This window comes from Haliotis asinina, chromosome 9 (assembly GCF_037392515.1).
Source record: "Haliotis asinina isolate JCU_RB_2024 chromosome 9, JCU_Hal_asi_v2, whole genome shotgun sequence".
NCBI classification, from domain to species: domain Eukaryota; kingdom Metazoa; phylum Mollusca; class Gastropoda; order Lepetellida; family Haliotidae; genus Haliotis; species Haliotis asinina.
Window position 1 is genome coordinate 13,908,735 of NC_090288.1, and position 23,423 is coordinate 13,932,157.

The 23,423-nt window shown below is 39.7% G+C and overlaps 2 protein-coding genes across 4 annotated transcripts in view; one reads left to right on the top strand and one right to left on the bottom strand.

Annotated features, from left to right (window-relative positions):
• Positions 1-521: 521 nt before the first annotated feature.
• Positions 522-18,422, bottom strand: LOC137296034 (uncharacterized). Of its 2 annotated transcripts, XR_010957620.1 has the most exons (14): positions 18,331-18,422; positions 17,095-17,355; positions 14,373-14,473; positions 13,963-14,101; positions 13,352-13,455; positions 9,737-9,793; positions 8,271-8,438; positions 7,646-7,776; positions 6,255-6,394; positions 4,569-4,653; positions 3,709-3,767; positions 2,894-2,992; positions 2,165-2,390; positions 522-1,997 (listed from the first exon to the last, which is right to left on the bottom strand). XR_010957620.1 is itself a non-coding variant. In XM_067827675.1 (13 exons), the coding sequence occupies exons 2-13, from the start codon at positions 17,284-17,286 to the stop codon at positions 2,316-2,318; spliced, it is 1,350 nt and encodes a 449-aa protein (XP_067683776.1). In that variant the 5' UTR covers positions 17,287-17,355; positions 18,331-18,422; the 3' UTR covers positions 2,096-2,315. The 2 variants fall into 2 exon arrangements, 1 of the variants encoding a protein (XP_067683776.1); XM_067827675.1 differs by lacking the exon at positions 522-1,997 and having other exon boundaries at positions 2,096-2,390.
• A 1,810-nt stretch (positions 18,423-20,232) lies between these two features.
• The window catches only part of LOC137296690 (tudor domain-containing protein 1-like), a 91,246-nt gene continuing 88,055 nt past the window's right edge, over positions 20,233-23,423 (top strand). For both annotated transcript variants that reach the window (XM_067828509.1, XM_067828511.1), the window contains exons 1-3: positions 20,233-20,385; positions 21,529-21,656; positions 22,429-22,567. In XM_067828509.1, the coding sequence (XP_067684610.1) occupies positions 21,534-21,656; positions 22,429-22,567 (262 nt within the window). In that variant the 5' untranslated portion in view covers positions 20,233-20,385; positions 21,529-21,533. The remainder of the gene's footprint in view (positions 20,386-21,528; positions 21,657-22,428; positions 22,568-23,423) is intronic.

A 23,423-nucleotide genomic window follows, 5' to 3' on the forward strand; every position in this document is an offset into this window, starting at 1 on the left:
CTATGCTTGATTTTTAAGAAAAAGAAATGAGAATTTGTAAACATTTTTGGTCAAAGTGTGTTTGATTTAGACCTGCTGTTCCAGTCCGTATTTGACAGGAAAACCAAACTTACATTACCAAAGAAAAGCTTTCCTGAAAGCTTTCCATATTTCCTGAAAGCTTTCCATATTTCCTGAAAGCTTTCCATATTTCCTGAAAGCTTTCCATATTTCCTGAAAGCTTTCCATATTTCCTGAAAGCTTTCCTTATTTCCTGAAAGCTTTCCATATTTCCTAAAAGCTTTCCATATTTCCTGAAAGCTTTCCATATTTCCTGAAAGCTTTCCATATTTCCTGAAAGCTTTCCATATTTCCTGAAAGTTTTCCATATTTCCTAAAAGCTTTCCATATTTCCTGAAAGCTTTCCATATTTCCTGAAAGTTTTCCATATTTCCTAAAAGCTTTCCATATTTCCTGAAAGCTTTCCATATTTCCTGAAAGCTTTCCATATTTCCTGAAAGCTTTCCTTATTTCCTGAAAGCTTTCCATATTTCCTGAAAGCTTTCCTTATTTCCTGAAAGCTTTCCATATTTCCTGAAAGTTCTTTGGGAGCAGTCCATTAAATAACAAATTTCTGTATTTTCCATTTCATCAAAATGATTCATTTCCGATATTATCATATAATTTTCATATTGATAATCATTAAAGACAATTCTGATTGATGATATTTCTGATTAGTTTTCTATTCAGCCAGCCATAGGTTCTGTGGCTGATGAACCTAGAAACAGGCAAATCCAGACTGGAACCATTAACATGGTTCAGGTGTAAAAGCAAATCTGCTCAGTGAATTGTCATGCCTTCAGCAGAAGGACTTATGTCCCAACACATGGCACAATGAAAATCGAGAAAATATGTGCTGTGTCATGAAAGATGATTGGTTGGAATGTACAAGAGAGTTGTGGTAGATCATAAGGCTGGGACATATCTGCTCCATGCATTGTGTCGTCTATGTTCACTTGTTCAACACTAATCATACTAAAACATCATCATCTTCACACACACACTTCACACATTGGCACACATGTAGACCTGCATTACAAAAAACCTAGGACTTTCATTTAAATAATAACGTAGCCCATGAAGGTCTGGGTTAGAATATTGGCCTTCAGTAACCTATGCTTGTCTCAAGATGCAGCTAGTGGGCTCGCTGACTTGGTTGACATGTGATTACTTCCCAATTGCACAGATTGATACTGTTGACGTCTGGCCAAAGCTCGTATATTTACAGATCGCCACCATATTGCTGGAATATTGCTGAGTGGGGCGTAACTAAACTCACTCAATCATTTGAATATATCATTTGTTCCATGGCTGCCAAGAAACTGTTCTGCTTGGGCATAACTCTCAACAAAAAGATCTTCGATTTCTCACGTACAGACTGTACTATCCCACATACTGACACCACGTATATCCCATGATGCACTGTCAGCACAATCCCCGATACTGACTCAATGTATATCCCATGATGCATTGCTAGCCCCATCACTGACAGTGAAACCACATTTATCCCATGATGCACTGGTAGCCCCATCACTGACAGAGAAACCACATTTATCCCATGATGCATTGCTAGCCTCATCACTGACAGTCAAACCACATTTATCCCATGATGCATTGCTAGCCCCATCACTGACAGAGAAACCACATTTATCCCATGATGCATTCCTAGCCTCATCACTGACAGTCAAACCACATTTATCCCATGATGCATTGCTAGCCCCATCACTGACAGTGAAACCACATTTATCCCATGATGCATTGGTAGCCTCATCACTGACAGTCAAACCACATTTATCCCATGATGCATTGCTAGCCCCATCACTGACAGAGAAACCACATTTATCCCATGATGCATTGCTAGCCTCATCACTGACAGTCAAACCACATTTATCCCATGATGCATTGCTAGCCCCATCACTGACAGTGAAACCACATTTATCCCATGATGCATTGCTAGCCTCATCACTGACAGTCAAACCACATTTATCCCATGATGCATTGGTAGCCTCATCACTGACAGTGAAACCACATTTATCCCATGATGCATTGGTAGCCCCATCACTGACAGACAAACCACATTTATCCCATGATGCATTGCTAGCCCCATCACTGACAGTGAAACCACATTTATCCCATGATGCACTGCTAGCCCCATCACTGACAGTCAAACCACATTTACCCCAATATGCACTGTTAGCACCATCCCTGATGGTGACTCTGCATATATCCCTTGATGGACTGTCACTCGCGTACCTCTGTTATGCACCTTTGCATCATCAAGAATGGCGACGCTTGATGGAGGAACGGACAAGTTTGATCACCTTATACGGATCAATATTAACGTTTGTACCCTGAAAAAAGAAAAGAAAATGTTAAATATTGTAAAAACCTCCGCCAACATCATCCGTCTGCATCGTCACCCACTCTACCACAGTGATGGTTCTCAGTAACATGAGAGAAAAGTCATGGCCATCCTGTAAATCTTAGCAGTTTCAGATGATGCAATCGAAGTTCTGCAGGATTTTTCATGATTTTTCATGTTTTAATTTATATTCCACTTTTGCTGCTTCTTTCTTCCAGTGGGTGGTGGGGTAGTTAGAGTGGTGGTTAAAGCATTCAATCGTCATGCCAAAGACCCTGGTTCTATTCCCCACATGGTTATGAGAGTGTGAAGCCCATCACTGGTGTCCCTGCCATGATGTTGCTGGAATATTGCTAAAAGTGGCATAAAACCATACTCACTCACTCCCATTTTTCTCTAGAGATGGTGAGACTTTTGGTGACCTCCCCTGATCTATACAATCTATACATAACCAGTCCCTGGGCTCCCCAAAAAGACAATCCATCCACTCACAGCGAACAGCTCAAGGGAGCTCATGTCTGTCCTGATTTCTGCCACAGCCCCTCGAGTCACGATACGAGCATGCGCTGGGATCACGCCTGCATGAGAATCCTGGAATCAATGACAATCATTTGGTAACATGACAAAAAAAACGTAATACAGGACAAATTTTTATGGATAGCAACTTCTTGAGTTTATTTTCACTATCCATAAAAATTTGTCCTGTATTACTACGCCAATTTCTAAATGCCTTTTAAGAATCACAAAAAAAAAACAGTGTTATTGTTGAGCTAATATTTGGATAGTGCCGACATCCAGTTCAACTGTTTGTTTAGGTAGTTCCAAATCGTTTGTATTTGATTATGAGTTTACCAGCTACATGGTGGCGGTCTGTATAAATAAAGTCTGAACCAGACAATCTAGTGATAGTTGTCATGAGCATCCATCCACATAATTGGGATACCATGACATGACATGATATGAAAATCTTCTGTGACCAATGACCCTCAAAACAATTTTGATCTAAAGACATTCTAACCTACATTGTTTCATTTATTTGTCTATATTTGGACACTCGGTAAACGGTAAACCATGTTCCCAGGCTCATACAAATACAATACATTCATACCAGACCCGTCCATACATGTACATGAGTGAGTCCCATGGCATATCCATTAGGAGCATGTGTACACTAAGCGAACATAATCATGAAAACCGATCTTCACTGCTCTCTGGATTCATCCTTTCAACAAACCAAAAACATGTATCAACCGATGCCACATCACGATCAATTCCTTTGGGTTATATCTCGGTTGAGAGCTACTTACCAAAGGCGGAAGACCAATCCCAACACTGAAGCAAAGCTTGTCAATATCATCGATGAAGGCTGCAACATAAAGGACACTGTCACAGAGGCATAATCCATGTAAGGTTTTGTATGTTGTTTCACATCACACTCAGCAATATTACAGCAAAATGGCAACAGTCTGTAAACAATTGAGTTTGGATCAGACAATCCTGTGATCAACATCACTTGGGGCAAGTTGTCTCATGTGCCAGGCTAGAGATCCAGCAAGCTTGGATGTACTGAGATTGAGCCACAAAACCTTGGAGTCAACTTTTTGTGCACACACTTTCAGTCTTGTCACAACCTCTTTGTACAGTACACAACTCTGTGCACTTAAAAGAACCCACGAATCTGTTGGTATATGACAAGCTGATGACCAGGACCAGATGGTGGCCAAAGGAATATGTGCAAACACCAAGTTGTGAGCATAGGAACATGCAGTAAACTTGGACAGAGTACTGTGACAAAGTGAACAAGTCCTCCCAGGTGTGACTGGGTACCTCGTAAGGATGGGAGAGTCACAATAAGTTGGCATGCCTAGTGGCTGCAAGAGTTGTATGATGCCAAGGGAACTGAGAAAGACAATACAGGGTTATCCTTGTGATTAAGGGAAAAATGCCAGCGCCTTGAGTGTGTACTAGTTGCGTGGATATGTGCGCAACATAAATATCCTATAATAATAAATAATACTCAAGAGCATCATTTTACGTCAAACCAAGCTAGTGAGCCTGACCACTTGAGTCACCTCTTAAAATAAGAATGAGTTGCTGAAAACCTCCAATGAATCCATAGTTATTACGAATCCACACAATCTTCCCTGGTGAGTATTTGCCAACTAACCTCGAAGTGTATAGTAGATAAGCTCGAAGAAGCTTTCCCCAGGTGTGGGGCTCAAGATGACCACTTCATGGTCCTTCTTTGGCACCTGTAACAAACCAGGAATGAAACACGGATCAAATCTACACAAAGGTGTGACCTCTTTACGTTGGGCTGGATATAGTCCCACAGTCCCTGAACCAGATTATTTTCACTACTGCCAAGTTTAAGCAATGATAAGCAAGGCTAGATTTCTTCAGGCCCTGAATCTGTGTTCTCCTTGGGTCTAATTTTCAATTTATATGGGTTTGTTTGTTACTATACATATAAGCATTAGTCTTGGCTAGACACTTCAATGAAAGACAAAAAATAATTCTAAGAAGATGATCTAAATAGGAAGTGTGCATCATAAAATGTTATTGGCTAGAGTCACTAGTGCCTGCAATCTTTTCAGTGCTTGCAAATGGACTGAATTTGTCTCTCAGGTGAATGTTTCTCCATAGCAAAAACTTGGTTTATTCAAAATGAACACTCAGCCAATGATACTTAGTCTCTTGTATTTTGGCAATTCTGAATGACCAATGAACATAGCTGTAGCAAAATGGGAGAGATGTAACTTTGTGGATAAATCGAAATTACTTCACAGTTAATGCAGAAAACAGGTTTTCTATTAATCTGTAATTAAAACACATTCTGTATTTTTACTGATCAGAAACATTAAGAAACTGATACACTTTCAGTTCAAAACAATTTTACACATAACAGAGCACACTTCTAGTTCAGTGAATAATTCTGAATTGCAGAATCAGTTTTAGTTTCACTCATTAGCTTTTCCTGGAATTTAGCAACATCTGACTGGTTTCTTAGAATTGGTTTAAAAGACGTGTACAGTAACACTGTTACTTACAGTAATACATCAAATACTGTCTTAGTAATCACAGTTAGAACCCACACTCGCTTTTAGGCATTGGCCTAGCGCTGGCACTATATAAGATCGTGTTCATTATTCTGTCTCTAGTACTTCATTTCCAGACATGGTTAGACATGACAAGGACATATGATATGAAATGTTGTATACTGGAATTGAGAGTACTGTACTCGATGTGAGGACTGATCTCTAATAAGAGCAATGGTCATTGTGATGCACTTGAAATCAGCTTCACCCATAAATCATTGCACGTCCTTCTCATTAATTGCAAGTATGCAAGTATGCTTTCATGTTGCTTTTAGCAATATTCTAGCAATATTGAAGCAGGGAACATCAGAAATGGGATTCACACATTGTACAAAGCTGTTCCTCAGCCCCAAGTCATCAGATACAGCCCTTGACATGAAAATTTAAGTATCATCATGACTCCCTGGTATCATGAGAGGGAGTCATGGACATGTTTTGGTTTCATCAAGATGTCAACTGTGATTGTAAAAATAAATAAAATGAAAAACAAGGTAAAGCAGGTCAGGTACTGAATCAGCCCTGAGCAGTTAACTGGCAAACAATAAATAAAGTAGTTTTAAACAACAACAAATTACAAGCTTACATTATCAGAACTCAGGGTCCAGTAGAGTTGCGTCAGCAATGCTGCAAGCTTCTATATTCAGTTCGTATTTGAGATAATTTGTGTGTCAAATACACATTTTTTTGCGTCAGGGCAAACACTGTAGATAACATGTTTGTGGAAGATAAAATGGACTTGTGCATGCTATACTCACTATATTGGCAATGGCCACTGCTTCCTTATGTCTGACTGACAGACCCATGGCACTGTAGACAGAGACGAGGTCTGTGAAATAGTTGTGGTTGAACCTGCGGTAGTACTCCTCTGCTCCTTCCCTCCAAGCTTCTACCACACCTGCACACACAAGGACCAATGAAGATCTAGGTTAGAATTGGTGTTCAGCTGCGATGCTTGATGAAAGAAGTGTGAGTGAGTGAGTGAGTGAGTGAGTGAGTGAGTGAGTGAGTGAGTGAGTGAGTGAGTGAGTTTAGTTTTCCACCGCACTCAGTAATATTCCAGCTATATGGTAGCAGTCTGTAAAAAAGACTGGACCAAGCAATCCAGTGATCAACAGCATTACCATCGATCTACAGAACTGGAATATGATCATATATGTCAACCAAGTCAGCAAGCCTGACCACACGATCTCTAAAGTTGCCTCTCACGACATGGGTTGCTGAAGACTGTATCTTCACTGGTCTGTTCTGAATTGGGTTCCAGTGTTTGAACAAAGAACAGGAATCAATTTCAGAGATGTTAACCTACTTACACAGGTACAACCTACCATGAAAACCTAGTTGCACCAGCCAAATTTCAGTTGCAGTGCCCCTGTATTAAAACATCAGAGGTTTGAGGCACATAAGCATAATTTCGATATGTAGTACCCATGAAACTGTAGCAACACAGTCTCTGATCCCTGTTTACAAGAGCTGTCATAGCCAAGATGTGCCTATAAATGGCAATGTTTCAGAGTCACAGCTACTCAAAGTTTAGAAGAATGATGAGCTGACATACTTATGCTTATAATCTTAGATTTATTGTTGATTTATTCCTCAAACATTGACTTGCACCTGGTGCAAGTTTGACTAATAACCAGGTTGCACTTTTGCATTGCACCAATGCAAGTACGAAAGTACTAAATCAGTCATTGAAGAAACAAATAAAACCTATCGACACAAGTGTGACATTATAAGTTGTTCGCTAGTCATGAGGGGGCCATGGGCTCATGTACCTTCGAGGGACCCCAAGGGACTAGTGAACAACGCATTTAACTCACCGAACACCTGAGTTTCAATTTCGAACTGCTTGAAGCACTTCTGTTGAATGCGAGGCAAATCACCATTTTGCAGACGACACAAGGTAAACAGATTTAGAGTTATCTCCCTTCCATTGATGTTCAATCGCAAAAAACATCGGTAATTTCCGTGCTTGAAGCGTGATTCAATGTCATTCAAGGCAAAGAAGTACTACCATGAGGCACCAGAAGAGAATTCCCAGCGGTGTACATTGAAAATAATACATAGACTGTATTCTGAAAATAGAATAGTGCTCAGCCAATCGGAAAGCAACATTCATGTGTGAGGTAAGATAATAAGCAATACTGACCATGATACCTGTGTGGGCTGAGGAATCCGTGTACATGGGGGTGTATCTGGCTGGCACCAGAGTGGGGGAGGAGGTCCCACACCATCTGGGGGTACTGAGCAATGGGGTCTCGCTGGTGGGCAACCTTGAACCTGGACAAACATCATTAGGCATAGACCATCAGATATTCTCAGACAGTGTTGGTTGTTTGGTTGTTTAACGTCACACTCTGCAATATTTCATCTATTTGGCAGACTTCTGTAAATAATTGAGCCTGAATCACACATTCCTGTGATGAACAGCCTTATCATTGAGATACACAAATAGGATACCATGACATGTGTCAACCAAATCACCAAGCTGACCATCCGATCCAATTAGTCACCTCTAGCTTGCATTACTGAAGACTAATTCTAGCCAGTTTCTGATCAGTTGTTAGATAAACCGTATTTGACAATCACAAGTTCTGTGACCTTCTTCTTACACACCATTTACTGATTAAAGTATTAAAAACAGATGTCATAAGCTGTTTGTCTTAAAAGTATATCAACGTATATAAAGGGTTAGATCAATTCTGATCCAGATCTTCACAGGTCGATTCAGAGTGAAGGCCTGGACACAACTGTTGTATAAGTCAATTACCCACCACTCTTGCGAGAGTCTCATGAGATCCATGAACTCGGCCTTGTTCCAGTTGAGTGGGTGATGCTTTTTGAACATGAACAGGGCGTGCCACTTCTCCATCTTGAACGTGTTTGATGCTGTGTAAGACATGGAAGACTCGAGGCGGTGTGTCACATGCTCTGCCGTGAAACTGGGAACATCGCAGCATTGTTACTTGAGTTACAGATCGTCACTGGAATCTGGGTTCCATGCTTAACACAGTACTTGGATCATATATCCCAGAAATAGGACCATACATTGCTGAGCTTGGATCACACAAGACAGTGCTTGGGTCACACTAGACAGTGCTTGGGTCATACTAGACAGTGCTTGGGTCATACTAGACAGTGCTTGGACCATACAGGGTAGTGCTTGGATCATACAAGACAGTGCTTGGACCATTCTAGACAGTGCTTGGGTCATACTAGACAGTGCTTGGACCATACAGGGCAGTGCTTGGATCATACAAGACAGTGCCTGGATCATACTAGACAGTGCTTGGATCATACAAGACAGTGCTTGGGTCATACAAGACAGTGCTTGGACCATTCTAGACAGTGCTTGGGTCATACTAGACAGTGCTTGGACCATACAGGGCAGTGCTTGGATCATACAAGACAGTGCCTGGATCATACTAGACAGTGCTTGGATCATACAAGACAGTGCTTGGGTCATACAAGACAGTGCTTGGGTCATACTAGACAGTGCTTGGGTCTTACTAGGCAGTGCTTGGACCATACAGGGTAGTGCTTGGATCATACTAGACAGTGCTTGGACCATTCTAGACAGTGCTTGGACCATACAAGACAGTGCTTGGGTCATACTAGACAGTGCTTGGATCATACAAGAGAGTGCTTGGACCATACAAGACAGTGCTTGGACCATACTAGACAGTGCTTGGACCATACTAGACAATGCTTGGACCATACAAGACAGTGCTTGGGTCATACTAGACAGTGCTTGGACCATACAGGGCAGTGCTTGGATCATACAAGACAGTGCTTGGATCATACTAGACAGTGCTTGGACCATACAAGACAGTGCTTGGACCATAGAGGGCAGTGCTTGGATCATACTAGACAGTGCTTGGACCATACAAGACAGTGTTTGGACCACACATGACAGTTGGATTAGCCAAAGGATATTTTTATGGCAACCTTGCACACAGCAAACAAGCCCAAACAACCAGCCCACCAAACCACACTGTAACCATTTGTAACAAATGCTATTTTGTAGTGACCCAGTACTTTTGTTGGGTAGATTCTCATCTGGGATTCAAACACACACCCTCAGAGTCAGGCACCTAAACATATGCATGCTTCCTCACACCACCACATTCGTAATAGTTGGGAGATAAGGCAGGTCAAGGTACAGAAATTTACATGGAATATGCATCAAATGGTAGATTCATCAGGCTTTTGATGTGTGTCGTGATGCAAAAGTACTTACTTTTTATAATTGCAGAAATCGCAGGATTCCTTACTGTTCACAGTCAGTCTTTCGACACTGAAACAAAATGTAATTGAACTGGGATTGATTTGGGTTTGGCTTTGTTTGGATTTCCCTAGATATTGGATGTATTGATGGTATCATATCTGTTTTTAAGTAGAGATTGTCTGGTGATATATGAAGCAATAAGCGACCATTCAGATTGGCTGCTGGACAGGTGATGATGATTTTTATGCAGAAGCATGACCAATGATGTGAATGACCATCCCCTCAAATTCATGTACAAAAATATGTCACCCCCATGTCATATACAAAATCAAATCCTCTCTCCCTTCCAATAATTTTTGAGCGTACAATGCACACAATTTGGTAATGCCTCCTAGTGTATGTGTACAAAACTGCCAACAGTGACACACTCCATAATCTCAAAACAAAACGACCCCACCCACCCTCAATCCCCTAAAATCATAGATACTTTTTCAAGGTCATATGATATTCATGGGAATGACTGACACAAGCGAGACCTTAGCACTACCACTGACAAGCAAAGTTTCATATATTTTCGGGAGGTCTCATTGTTCTCAGGTGACAAAAAGAAAACGACATTCGTTGCAGAAATGATAAATTTCCAATATAACCATCCCCAATTTAGCCAACTATAATAGCTGTCAACAGCCAAGCATGGTTGTACAACTGATCAGGTATAGCAAAGAAATATTTGGTGGTTGCACAATATGAAACCAGAACTGGTTCTCGAATAGTTGGCAAGTTGGCATGCACAAACACAGCCAGTTTAATCCCAGAAATAGTACCTTGCAAGCCTTAGAGACCCTTTTATACATAGGCTGGTGAAATAAACCCTTTTATTAGAAAGCGATCATAAGCTAACATGCTCTTAACTCTGATACTTTAACACAGCCTTACATGTCATTTTTCTGTCCCTGCTTTGTGGGACATGGCTTCAGTAGTTTTGGTAACATGGATTTACTACCCTTTGGCCAGCATGTGGTTTGGACTTAACATGGATGTACTACCCTTGGGCCAGCATGTGGTTTGGATTTAACATGCATTTATTACCCTTGGGTCAGCATGTGGTTTGGACTTAACATGGATTTACTACCCTTGGGCCAGCATGTGGTTTGGATTTAACATGGATTTACTACCCTTGGGCCAGCATGTGGTTTAGATTTAACATGGATTTACTACCCTTGGGCCAGCATGTGGTTTGGACTTAACATGGATTTACTACCCTTGGGCCAGCATGTGGTTTGGATTTAACATGGATTTACTACCCTTGGGCCAGCATGTGGTTTGGATTTAACATGGATTTACTACCCTTGGGCCAGCATGTGACGTGGATTTAACATGGATTTACTACCCTTGAGCCAGCATGTGGTTTGGATTTAACATGGATGTACTACCCTTGGGCCAGCATGTGACGTGGATGTAACATGGATGTACTACCCTTGGGCCAGCATGTGACGTGGATGTAACATGGATGTACTACCCTTGGGCCAGCATGTGACGTGGATTTAACATGGATTTACTACCCTTGGGCCAGCATGTGGTTTGGACTTAACATGGATTTATTACCCTTGGGCCAGCATGTGGTTTGGACTTAACATAGATTTACTACCCTTGGGCCAGCATGTGGTTTGGATTTAACATGGATTTACTACCCTTGGGTCAGCATGTGGTTTGGACTTAACATAGATTTATTACCCTTGGGCCAGCATGTGGTTTAGATTTAACATGGATTTACTACCCTTGGGTCAGCAAGTGGTTTGGATTTAACATGGATTTACTACCCTTGGGCCAGCATGTGGTTTAGATTTAACATGGATTTACTACCCTTGGGTCAGCAAGTGGTTTGGACTTAACATAGATTTATTACCCTTGGGCCAGCATGTGGTTTAGATTTAACATGGATTTACTACCCTTGGGTCAGCAAGTGGTTTAGATTTAACATGGATTTACTACCCTTGGGTCAGCAAGTGGTTTAGATTTAACATGGATTTATTACCCTTGGGTCAGCATGTGGTTTAGATTTAACATGGATTTACTACCCTTGGGTCAGCATGTGGTTTAGATTTAACATGGATTTATTACCCTTGGGCCAGCATGTGGTTTAGATTTAACATGGATTTACTACCCTTGGGCCAGCAAGTGGTTTAGATTTAACATGGATTTACTACCCTTGGGTCAGCAAGTGGTTTGGACTTAACATAGATTTTTACCCTTGGGCCAGCATGTGGTTTAGATTTAACATGGATTTACTACCCTTGGGTCAGCAAGTGGTTTAGATTTAACATGGATTTACTACCCTTGGGTCAGCAAGTGGTTTGGATTTAACATGGATTTACTACCCTTGGGTCAGCAAGTGGTTTAGATTTAACATGGATTTACTACCCTTGGGTCAGCAAGTGGTTTAGATTTAACATGGATTTATTACCCTTGGGTCAGCAAGTGGTTTAGATTTAACATGGATTTATTACCCTTGGGTCAGCAAGTGGTTTAGATTTAACATGGATTTATTACCCTTGGGTCAGCAAGTGGTTTAGATTTAACATGGATTTACTACCCTTGGGTCAGCAAGTGGTTTAGATTTAACATGGATTTATTACCCTTGGGCCAGCAAGTGGTTTGGATTTAACATGGATTTACTACCCTTGGGTCAGCAAGTGGTTTAGATTTAACATGGATTTACTACCCTTGGGTCAGCAAGTGGTTTGGACTTAACATGGATTTACTACCCTTGGGCCAGCATGTGGTTTGGATTTATCAAAACATGACCACCCCCTCCACCTCCAGGTCACAGGACTGGGTCTAGATTTTCGAAGCTCTCTTAGCGCTAAGATAGTCATAAGTTAATGTCAATGTATAGCATTTACACTGCATTTGCTTTAAAAATCTAGGCCCTGGCTACTAGAAAATTCTACTTGATTTACTCAAAAGTTGCCTGATCCAATTTGTATGGACTTAAAAGCGAGCGAAAGCCTGAAAAAATGCATATTTACTTCTATAATTAGTAGAGAAAATAGTGAGTGAGTTTTATTTTTACATTGCTTTTAGCAATACATTTCAGCAATATCATGCCAAGGGGGACCAAAAAAGGGGGGCCAAAAATTGTACCCATGTGGGGAATAGAACCTGGGTCTTCAGTGTGACAAGCGAACACCTTAACCACTTGGCTATCTTACTGCCCCTCAAAAGATAAAGGTCATTAAAGGTTAAGCTGTTTGTCAGTGAACCCTAATAAAGATAAAAACAAATCGATGACTGAAAGAGACTTGAACTTGCATGAATTACATACATCAGATCTGAAATTTACTTCACATCCATTGACCAGTTTGGTGAAAAAAAAATAATACGAGAAATTTTAACTATGCCTGCAAGACAAATATAACATCCATTCATTAATTTCAGTAATGTCCTAAACATTCTTCAATATTTTCAAAGTTTTCTATTCCCCCAAACATATTTTAACACATGATTTTTTTCTTTGTTACCCAACAACAATACCATACATTCTGTTACGGATGACATTAGACAAAAACTCTTCTCATTAGAAATGATTTTTGGACAATTGACAATAGCTGACATAAAACACATTACTAATGTCTCTCTGGCTCATCGGGAGTCTTAATGGGCCGTTTGTCCCTCAGAGGGTTGAAGATGGTGTACTCCCGGGTAATTCGGTTGAAAACATGAGTCACTTCCTGGGAAAGAAAACATTTATCATTTTGTGTTGGTTTACAAGTCAGAAACATATCAGCTACCCAATTGCCACTTATAAATAACCAGATATGGACTAGCAGTGTTTCCCCAAGGCATAAAAATTTGGCAGTCATTATGACTCCCTAGTGTCAGGAGAGGGAGTCATGGGCATGTGTTTGAGAGTCAACGTTAATCAGTGCTTGCCCTAGACATGAAAAGTTAGAAGTCATCGTGACCAGGGAATCAGATATGCATGTTTTCTGTGTCCTGGGAAACACTGGACTAGACAAACACTGGACTAGACAAACTTGTGGGCTTTGGTGTGGTTTGCGTTTTTACTCGACAAAATATGATTCACAACCGATACTTATTTCTAATCCTCCTTTCAATCAATTTTCAAATATTTACAATCAATGGAACTCGACTAATGAGAAATACTGCCAGTTTCAGCTCTCATATTCATTTGGCAATGTAGGTATAAATGTTAATGTGAGTGCTACGACTCTTACCTGCTTATAAACCTGCTGGAATAACTCTTCACTACCACCAAGCCAGTTCTTCACTTTGGCTTGGAATGGTTTGGGCAAGATAAGTGGTGCTGGTCTCTTGGACACAGAGAACATAGCTGTAAAGCGTTGGTACAGATCCCTGAGAGAGAATGAGATATTTAAATACATTAAATCTCTTGGTACATCAAACCACTACAATTGGCCTGTTCATACTGGTATTTAAGCTCATGGGTTAACAAAGACTGGTTGATTGATTGGTTGGTTGTTGTTGTGAATGTCACACTGAGCAAAAAAGATTGAGTTTAGATCAGACAATCCAGTGATCAACAGCATCAGGATCAATCTGTGAACTGTGTAAATTATTTAAAAAATCCAAGACACAGGTTGCAAGTAATATGCAACAACCGTACCTGCATTCAGCCTTTGAAGACATTCCCCATTCCTTCACAAAGGAATCCAATGTGCCTATTGACATATCTGTCGAACGGAAGCAGCGTTCATCAAAATATTTCTGAAATAAAAAACATACTTACAAAAACTTTGAACACAGCACTGGTACCAGGAATAAAACACCAAATAGCACTGATTAAGAGTAATAAAAAGTCACCATATCTGCAGGTTTGCTGATGGATACAGATTGATGTATTGCATAATCAAGGAAGAGGACATCACATGTGACTCCATGCCCTGTTACACGACCTAGTTCATAGCAGAGGAAAGTAAGATTCATTATGGATAACACCTTCTTTATTACATATGATGTGACGTCACTCTTGCTTGAGAACAGTATAAGGAAAGAAGTTGTTATCCATAAAGAATCTTACTTTCTTAGTTTGAAACCTGTAACCCTAATATGGACGAGCCTTTGACCTATGAGCAAAGATTCGAAACCTGATTCAATCTGGATTCCATGTTTGTCAGAACCATACCCATGTTCAAGTTTCCCCGGAATCCACATAAGGAGGGTTCCAATTCCTGGTTCAGGTTTTGTTGGTGCTATATAAGTCTCTTCTCACAGAGATTGTTTGTCATATCTTCCTATGTAGCTCTGTTCTCTTACGGCCGTATGTCCAAGTTCTCATAACATCCCATATCCACAAAAAATAATAATATGATTTATCTTCCTTCTTTCTATCCAATCAGAACATACTTATCTTCCTTCTTTCTATCCAATCAGAACATATTTATCTTCCTTCTTTCTATCCAATCAGAACATATTTATCTTCCTTCTTTCTATCAATCAGAACATATTTATCTTCCTTCTTACTAACCAATCAGAACATATTTATCTTCCTTCTTTCTATCCAATCAGAGCATATTTATCTTCCTTCTTTCTATCCAATCAGAACATGCGCTACATTGACCTTAATCCAGCTTGACTAATACAAGCAAATGTGGGGCCACAAATATCCCTCTGTCGGGAACTTGTGTTGATGTGATACACGAGACATTTAATGGATAGCTTGTTCGTTGTCAACAAGGGAGATGAAGATGCCAATTGTCCTGTCATGACAAAACTGAGCTCTATCTGGAAGAAACGTTTGTGAATCACAACCTAGAAGAGGTTGTAGTTTTCCTGAAGCATATGGAAATTACCGAGGCATTGCCAATGATCGCTTCTGAAACAACGTCGCTGACTGCGGGGATGCTAAGCCCAAAATGTTGCTAATAGTAGTTTCAACGTTCAAAATTAGTAATTTGACCAAAAATTAGTATCCAACTAAATAAACAAAAACATGATGCATTCTGAGAAAAAAATAATGATATTATGGTCATGTGGTTAAATTATTTCCACTGAAACTAAATATGTTAAATAACAAAGGTATTGAAATGAGCTTCACTAAAATTACGTTTGTTACTTGCACATCATTGCAGTTCAAAATATGTCATTAAATTTGATGAATGGAAGGTACATGAAGTCTGAAAATGTATTTCATTGTTGAAAATATTTGTTTTTGTCTATGTATCTGAATTTTAATTAATTTTATTCAAATTTCATAGGATTTCTGGTGGAATTGTATTGGCGTAGTTTGAAGTTTAAATTCATAGCGACTACGATAAAACTGTAGAGGTTGGCATCTCTACACAACTGACTCTGATTGCAACCAATCACAAAACCCTGAACACTCGCACCATGAAAGGGTTGTATTAAAACAGAGGTTTGCAGGAAGGTATGACAAATAACCTCTGTGGAAAGAGAATGGTACAATATCTGTGTTCAAGTATTTCACAAGAGTGACAGACGTCTGAGGACAGCATCCCTTCAGGTTTTTCTCCTGGATCAAGTTGACATGATACAAACAGAATACTGCTTAATGCGGTGTCAAAGAAAACACATGCACTCATAATCTATCCTTGATAATATCCAGGGTAAAAAAATTAATATTGTGGTTCCAATTCCCTGACCGACCCTTGAATTCTGGTGCTGACTCTATTTTTTTTCAAGCAATGTAAATAAAAATAGTGTTCAGATAAAAGGGTATTTTACCTGCATGATGGACATTGGTCATTCTGATAGAAAAAGTCAACGTGTGGGCGCAAGCCTGTTTACAACATTGAAAATGTGCCGTTAGTTTGCACTTTACTTCTAAAATATTTTTTTGAAAAAAATTCTTACCTACCTACCCTAAATTTTGAAAAGCTGTAATCAGAACAACACTTTTGTACCCGGCATGCATTTACAACATTTTGTTATCTCCCCTTACTGGCTCCAATTTCTCCCAGTAGCCAATCTGATAGGTCACTACAACCGAGCTTGCTAGTGTGAACAAACGTGGCAGTTGCAGCTGCAAAGATTTGCTGGCCGTGCGACACAGATTTAGGAAATAAATCATACAGACAAATTTACAGGTCTGATACCTCAAAAATGTATATCATACAAGAACTCCTTCTTCCTCTTTCAAGATACCTCTGCAACAATTGCATTGTCAAGTTTAATCAGTTTGATATAAGAAGCGGAAGTGAGTTATGATGAAAGCCTTGTGATTGGTCTGTTCAAGTCAGTAACGGATGGTAATATAACTACTAATAATATTATTAAACATACAAAGCTGTAGTTGCATCGAGGGTACTAGTGGAAATTTATCGGAATGTATAGTCTGGAGATTAACAAGGATGGTCACAACTGTTTACCTGCGTGAATACTGTGTCTGCGGTGAACTGCGGCCACACGGAGTACACTCCGTCAGCTGTGATGAAGGTTGTTGTGTTGAGACCACGGCATGATGGGTAAAACCACACACACACAAGAATTATCAGTAAAATACTCAAGAAGAACCATCTCCATTTCTTCTTCATTACGCACTTCCTGTCATCTTTCATCATTCAAAGACAGCTTGTATGTCGCCAAACTGATTCAGGTCACCATAAGGGACTGTCGTCCAAGAAGCTTATCTGAAAAAAAACCATTTGGAGTGAATTTGAAAAACATTTAATTTATTTATAATAGAGCATCTATTGGAACTTGCAAGATTACTCTAAATCTGTAATTGCTGTAGGTGCTAAAAGGATAATTCATTATTTTATTAACTGTTGTAGAGTGTGAGGTGTGGTGGGTGTGAGGCATCATTTGGTTTATTGTTTAACGCTGCATTCAGCAATATAACAGCTATATGGCTACAGTCTGTATATAATCAATTCTGGACAAGAAAATCCAGTGACAAACAGCATGTGCATTGATTTATCTAACTGAAATACAATGATATATGTTTCAACGAAGTCATCAAGTCTAGCAGTTAGTGATGCTACAGGCCAAACTTGATCTTGACAGCTTTTTGAGGTATGATAATTATACACATTTTGTATGATTTTCATATCTCATGCAGCTCTAGACCAGTATATAACCAGACTTTGCACTATGTACAGTTGTTGAGTGAGTCATGATTACTGAGATTCCCATCGACCTGCACTTAATAACTAATCAATGGAAAGATGAAAGAAAATTATGAATAAATAGCTGAAGATGGTTTCCAAGATATTTGCAAAAATATCAAACTAAAATGACTTCTACTAAAGTTATGAAATATTTCTTGCAACAGTTAGTGAACAATCAAGCTGGGCCGGATACAGCTTTTTTGTGGTGGGGGTGGAGTGATGGGGGACGGGTGGAAGGGGAGCACTATTGAGAAATGGGGTGTTGCACTCCTGTTTCATTGGTCAATTACAAAGGCGGACCCAGGAACTAAGCAAACCCTCATTACCATTTTCGGACGCACGGACGGACAGACGAGTAATTGTAGTTAGTGGGCGAAGGAGGAGAAAACTTTGAATCCAATACAACCATGCAGTAAGTGTAACAAGGTACGTGAGAATGTTTTCATTGGCATTAGTGTGACTTTACAACGTGACAACAAATCTCTCACACCCTACCTTTCACTCAGTACACGGCGGATTTACGACGGTAGTCGACAACGTGGAAAACCAGATAAGATCTTATAGAATCAACTCAAAATCGATCAAAGCCAATCTGTTCCATCAGGGTGTGTTGCGCATCATGCTCCGGGAACCAGTTTGATCTCAGCTGGTTCCCGATTCCCTTTGCGCCCCGTCTACTTGCGCCAAAGCTGGGAGCCTGTATGGTCCGTATAGCTTTTTAAAAACTATCGTGCCTCTCACAACCACCCAGCTAACAACGGGATTCTTTCCACGCCATGTCCGTCAAACTAAACGTTATTTTTTGTTTCTCTGCATATCTTCAATAGCTATGGAAGTAGATTTTGTTTGAAGTACTCAATTGCTGCAAAATACATGTTATTTGTCATAAGAAAAGCAAGATGATATCAATTGACGGTCCAGATGGAGGGACTATGAGTGTGAGGGCGCGCCCGTTCACCGAGTGAATGGTAGGGAGTCATGCCGGTGGCATACTAAAACAACAGGCTAATAGAGGTGATGGCTTATAATACACATACACGAGGGCGCCAATGATACCGTTACACCATAAGGAAGAGGTCAAATCATTGAGGAAAAATGCCACTTGGCTGGTGAGGTTTTGTAAGTAATAGGTGAAGAACATAGGGTGCGCACGCATGGTAAATAGATTCCTTGATCATGGTTAGTTACTGTCTATGGCCTCATGAAGCTTCCTTTGTCGTCAGTTGTTGGTGACTTCCCACATAGCGGGCTTCTGGTCGAGCTTGTGTAAATCTCCGACGTGCAGTTGTCCTCAACTACATGAACTATAATTTGTTGTCATAGGTTATATAGACATTCTTTTTATGATTTATCATTTTATTTTATGCCACTTTTTTTTATTTTATGTTATTTTATGCCGTTCCCACAATCGTACATAAGAACGACTATAAACGGTATTGGCGCTTCTTACTGGGTAATACATGAAATGCCACTGGCTTGAAGTTCTAGAATCACTCTGAAGGCTTTGATCAGTCCTCATAAAGTTTCAGGCCATTAGATATGAGCTATAACATTAGAGGTGACTATAATTACTGTCCATTGTTTCACTGATCGTGTACTCCTGAAATATTAATATAAGGTAAATGATCTTGTTTTCTTCTTCGAATAAATCCCTTTCATTCAAATACAGACGCAGAACATAATTGCTGTAAAAGACAATTCTATTTTAGTTTCAGAGAAATGGTAGTTGAAACAGCGTTTCAAGCAGAAACTAAAACATGCAGCTCTTTTCTCTAGTTTTCAATGTTTTCAGAGAGACAGACAGACAATCTTGTTTTTGCTTTTAAAGGAATTCGTTTTGCATCACAGAGCTTGAGAAAACTATAAATGAATAAGAACAAAATATGAAGTAACTGAAAATATGAAGAGAGATAAATTTGTGCTAAAAATGAATGCATAAGATGGCAACTGGACGTTCAAGTTACAAGAGCAATACCTTTAGAATACAGGCAAATAAATATGGAATATTTCTGAGTGCGGCGTAAACCTTATCTCACTCACTCACGCAGAGGAATTGTTTTTCCTTACCCCGGAAAGTGATATTTTCAGATATTGCGAGACGGGCCCAGTTCAATGACTTATGTTGGTATACAAGAGACGGGGCCCAGCTAGGTCCTGCACTTGCGTTCCCGTAAAACTGGTTCCTTGGTTCTCTTTGCGTGCGCCGACTTGCATTGAGATATATTAACCTGGGCCCCGCCTCGCATATCGCAATATATCGCAATATAGAAGCTCTGGCGAACGTTAGGGACCCGGGAACCAGCTTATGAGGTATACAAGACGGTGCCCAGCTTTATTCGTCACCACTCGCATCTTTCCGTTTTCCGTCACGAGTTGTCACGAATGCTCATCAGTTTCATTATCGCTGCGAGGAGCTTGCAGACCGCTATGTTAGATGTCAACAAACGCCAAATGCACATGTTTCAAAAGCACTCTGGCGCGAAATCACAAATGTTACCCGTCAACAAGGATTGTCAAAGAAATGTCATATTTTGCAACTAGATAAATAAGGTGCACAAATGCGTTATTATTCTTTAATGACACGTCTTGTTCCAGATACGCGTGTTTTCACTGCTTTGTCCATGTGTGTTTATTTTGGTGAAAACCCATGCAAATACAGAAATGTTCAGAACCAACTATGACCCATTGCTTGCACAACATCTGACAAGTTATGCAAATGTGCCATTTAGTATGAACAATGTACAATCGCCACAATCCTTTCATGCATGGAAAATATAACCATTGAAAAGATGTTCATCAGAGCAATATGTGTACACTTTTGATAGAATAGTCACACAGGTTACAGCTGCAAGATAGGGGTTCCAATTTCATAGTCTCTGAAGCATATTATTTTCAATTCAACCCAGTGTGGCCTATGATGCAAATGACTTAAATCTAGATTATGTCTAGATTACTTTAGTTTCTGAATCTCCCATCTCACTTGAGCTCCTTTTCAGTTTCAATGGAGCTCTTTGTTACAGAGATACATTTCAGAAACTAAGTGTTTGCAAATTGTTTTGTTGTTGTTTAATGCTTTGCAATATTCCAGCAATTCCAGCTGTAAATAACTGGACCAGGCAATCCAGTGTTCAACAACATGAACATTAAACTACACTAACCTGCATCTTCACATTTGCATTAGTCTACAAAAACCATAAAATTTATATAATTTTAGCCTATGCTGTCTTTATCAGCGATATGATACTAAAATATTAAAATCGATATTAAAATTGTAATCATAACAATGTATTGGCAAAGTATTGTGCACTGAAGCTGTGATATGATACAAATTCCAATATGAGGGTGGCGATACCATATGTATCATAATAATGAAATGTTTAATTGTAGCACCACCACAAAACACCTTAATATCAAAACAAAACCACTTTAAAGTATTTTGTCAAATTCCATCAGCATTTTCAATGTTTATTTACAAATGAGATAATTAAGTTTATACACAGACTTTTTGAATGTTAATAAGATGAGAGTGCTTTGCTAGAGCGCCTTCATATAGTTGTGATATTGCTGAGTGCGGCATAAAATTAAACTCACTCATTTAATAGTCCTGAGCACACTGTACAACTTAAATGATAAAAGTACTGTTTCAGAATGGCAATCACATTCAACTGTGTTTGTTTTCTGATGTCTTTCCAGTGAACATGGGGTCAAAGGTGAAGCAGAAGCACTTGCTGCTGCTGCAGAGGAAGGTTGGGGAGAAGATGGCGGCACTCAGGGAACAGCAGGATATCCTTCAGTCTTCTATTGCACAGTATGTTTCGCAGGTTAGTGGAGCAGGTAGTTGGTAAAAGAGATCCTCTCAGAACTGTATTTCTGTAAACTTTGCAACACAGTCTCAGTGACATCCTGTCACCAGTAGTTCACAGGTCTTGTACTGATGGTTCAAAGGGTGGATGAGTGAGTGAGTTGGGTTTTATGCTGTTTAAAAAATATTGTGGCAATATTGTGCTGTTTCACTAACTGAACTCATGCATGCTGCACAAACACTTTAACCAATCCCATCATCCTGAAGGGGATGACGGACAACGGGTGTTATTGCAGCCGGGGTACCAGAAATTGGCTTCTCACATTGTACTAATCGGGGAGTCAAACCTAGGTGAAACATATTCTCTAACTCAGGGCTCCAGATAAGGGCTGTATTGGCATATGTTTGGATAAACAATATGCACGATGTGGTAGGAAAAAATCAGAAAACATATCAGATACCCACCATGGCAATGGTGTATGGTCTTAGAATCATTTACGAACGTATTTATCTGAAAAGGTATTGCTTTATTGTTTATTGAACTGTTTACCCAAGAGTAGCAATGTTGTGGTGCATATATGAAATGAAACACGAGATTAGTTACTTGCTGTTAAATTCCATTCAGTGCTCTAGCTTTTCCCAGTACTCTTATATTGAAAAAAAGAAGGCTTACATAGTCCTCATGTTGATGAATTTTTTTGAGCCGTGCTAACCACAAGGCTCCTCTTGCTCCAATCACCTTTTTCCAAATTTGTACGTCTAAACATCTGTGTCCTGTGACTTGGTTCCAGGCAGAGTCTTCCGCAGAGAACCTGTTGTCGATATGTGACCCGCACCTGTTCATGGAGCGTTACGTAGACGTGATGCAGGACTTGGATCGATGCCTCAACACCTGCACGCTCCTCACAGCCACGGCAGAGGACATGATAGGTGAGTTACACAGGCTGACAGACATACAGGGCGTATTTTGATGGAGGAGGGACCCAGTAATGATTAACATTGCTTATAGAAGTACAGTGGATGCCCTCTAAATCGGCATTCACTGGACCGGCAAGAAATGCTGGTACAGGGAGCATGCTGTTTTATAGAACTTTTTCCTTTTCTACCTGAGAATGATCTTCCTTGTCTGTACAACAGAGGTTTCTGTGCAAACTGGATAGTTTTATCTTTCAAAATAAGGCCAGAAATGGACATGTTTTTATTGCAGGCAGTCAATAACCAGTCATGTGTCAGTATGTTACTTTCGTCAAATTTAATATTTTCATTCACTCATGTTGTTTTTGAATTGATATTTATTTTTTTAATTTATTTTCATACTCTTGGTGCTTTTTCAAAATGTCTGAAACTGCCTGCCTGCCAGTTCGATGCTTAAGTGCAAGATCTGTTTGAGGAAGCCAAGGAATTATATCAAAATTGTTTGAAACAGGAAACATCACTGAGCTTAATGTCGATGGTAATCCAGTGGTTAATAAATGTTCAGCCAGTTAGCCAATCAACAGGATAGCCAAGTGTTAATTACAGTACAAACAGGGAACTGGGTGGTCTTTGTTGTGCCGAAATACATAATAGACTGACACTCAAAATAATTTTATTTTGCACATGTGCAGAAGGTTTTCAGGGATTGAAATTATTAGTGCCATTGAACCGATGACACAACTAAGATTGAAGTGGCACAGTTGAATTCTTACATGGCACACTTGATTTATTTGCGAAAGTGCATTAAAGTATGTTTTAACCATTATTATCTTTCATGTTTAAAGTGAAATTATGAACAATGATCAATGAT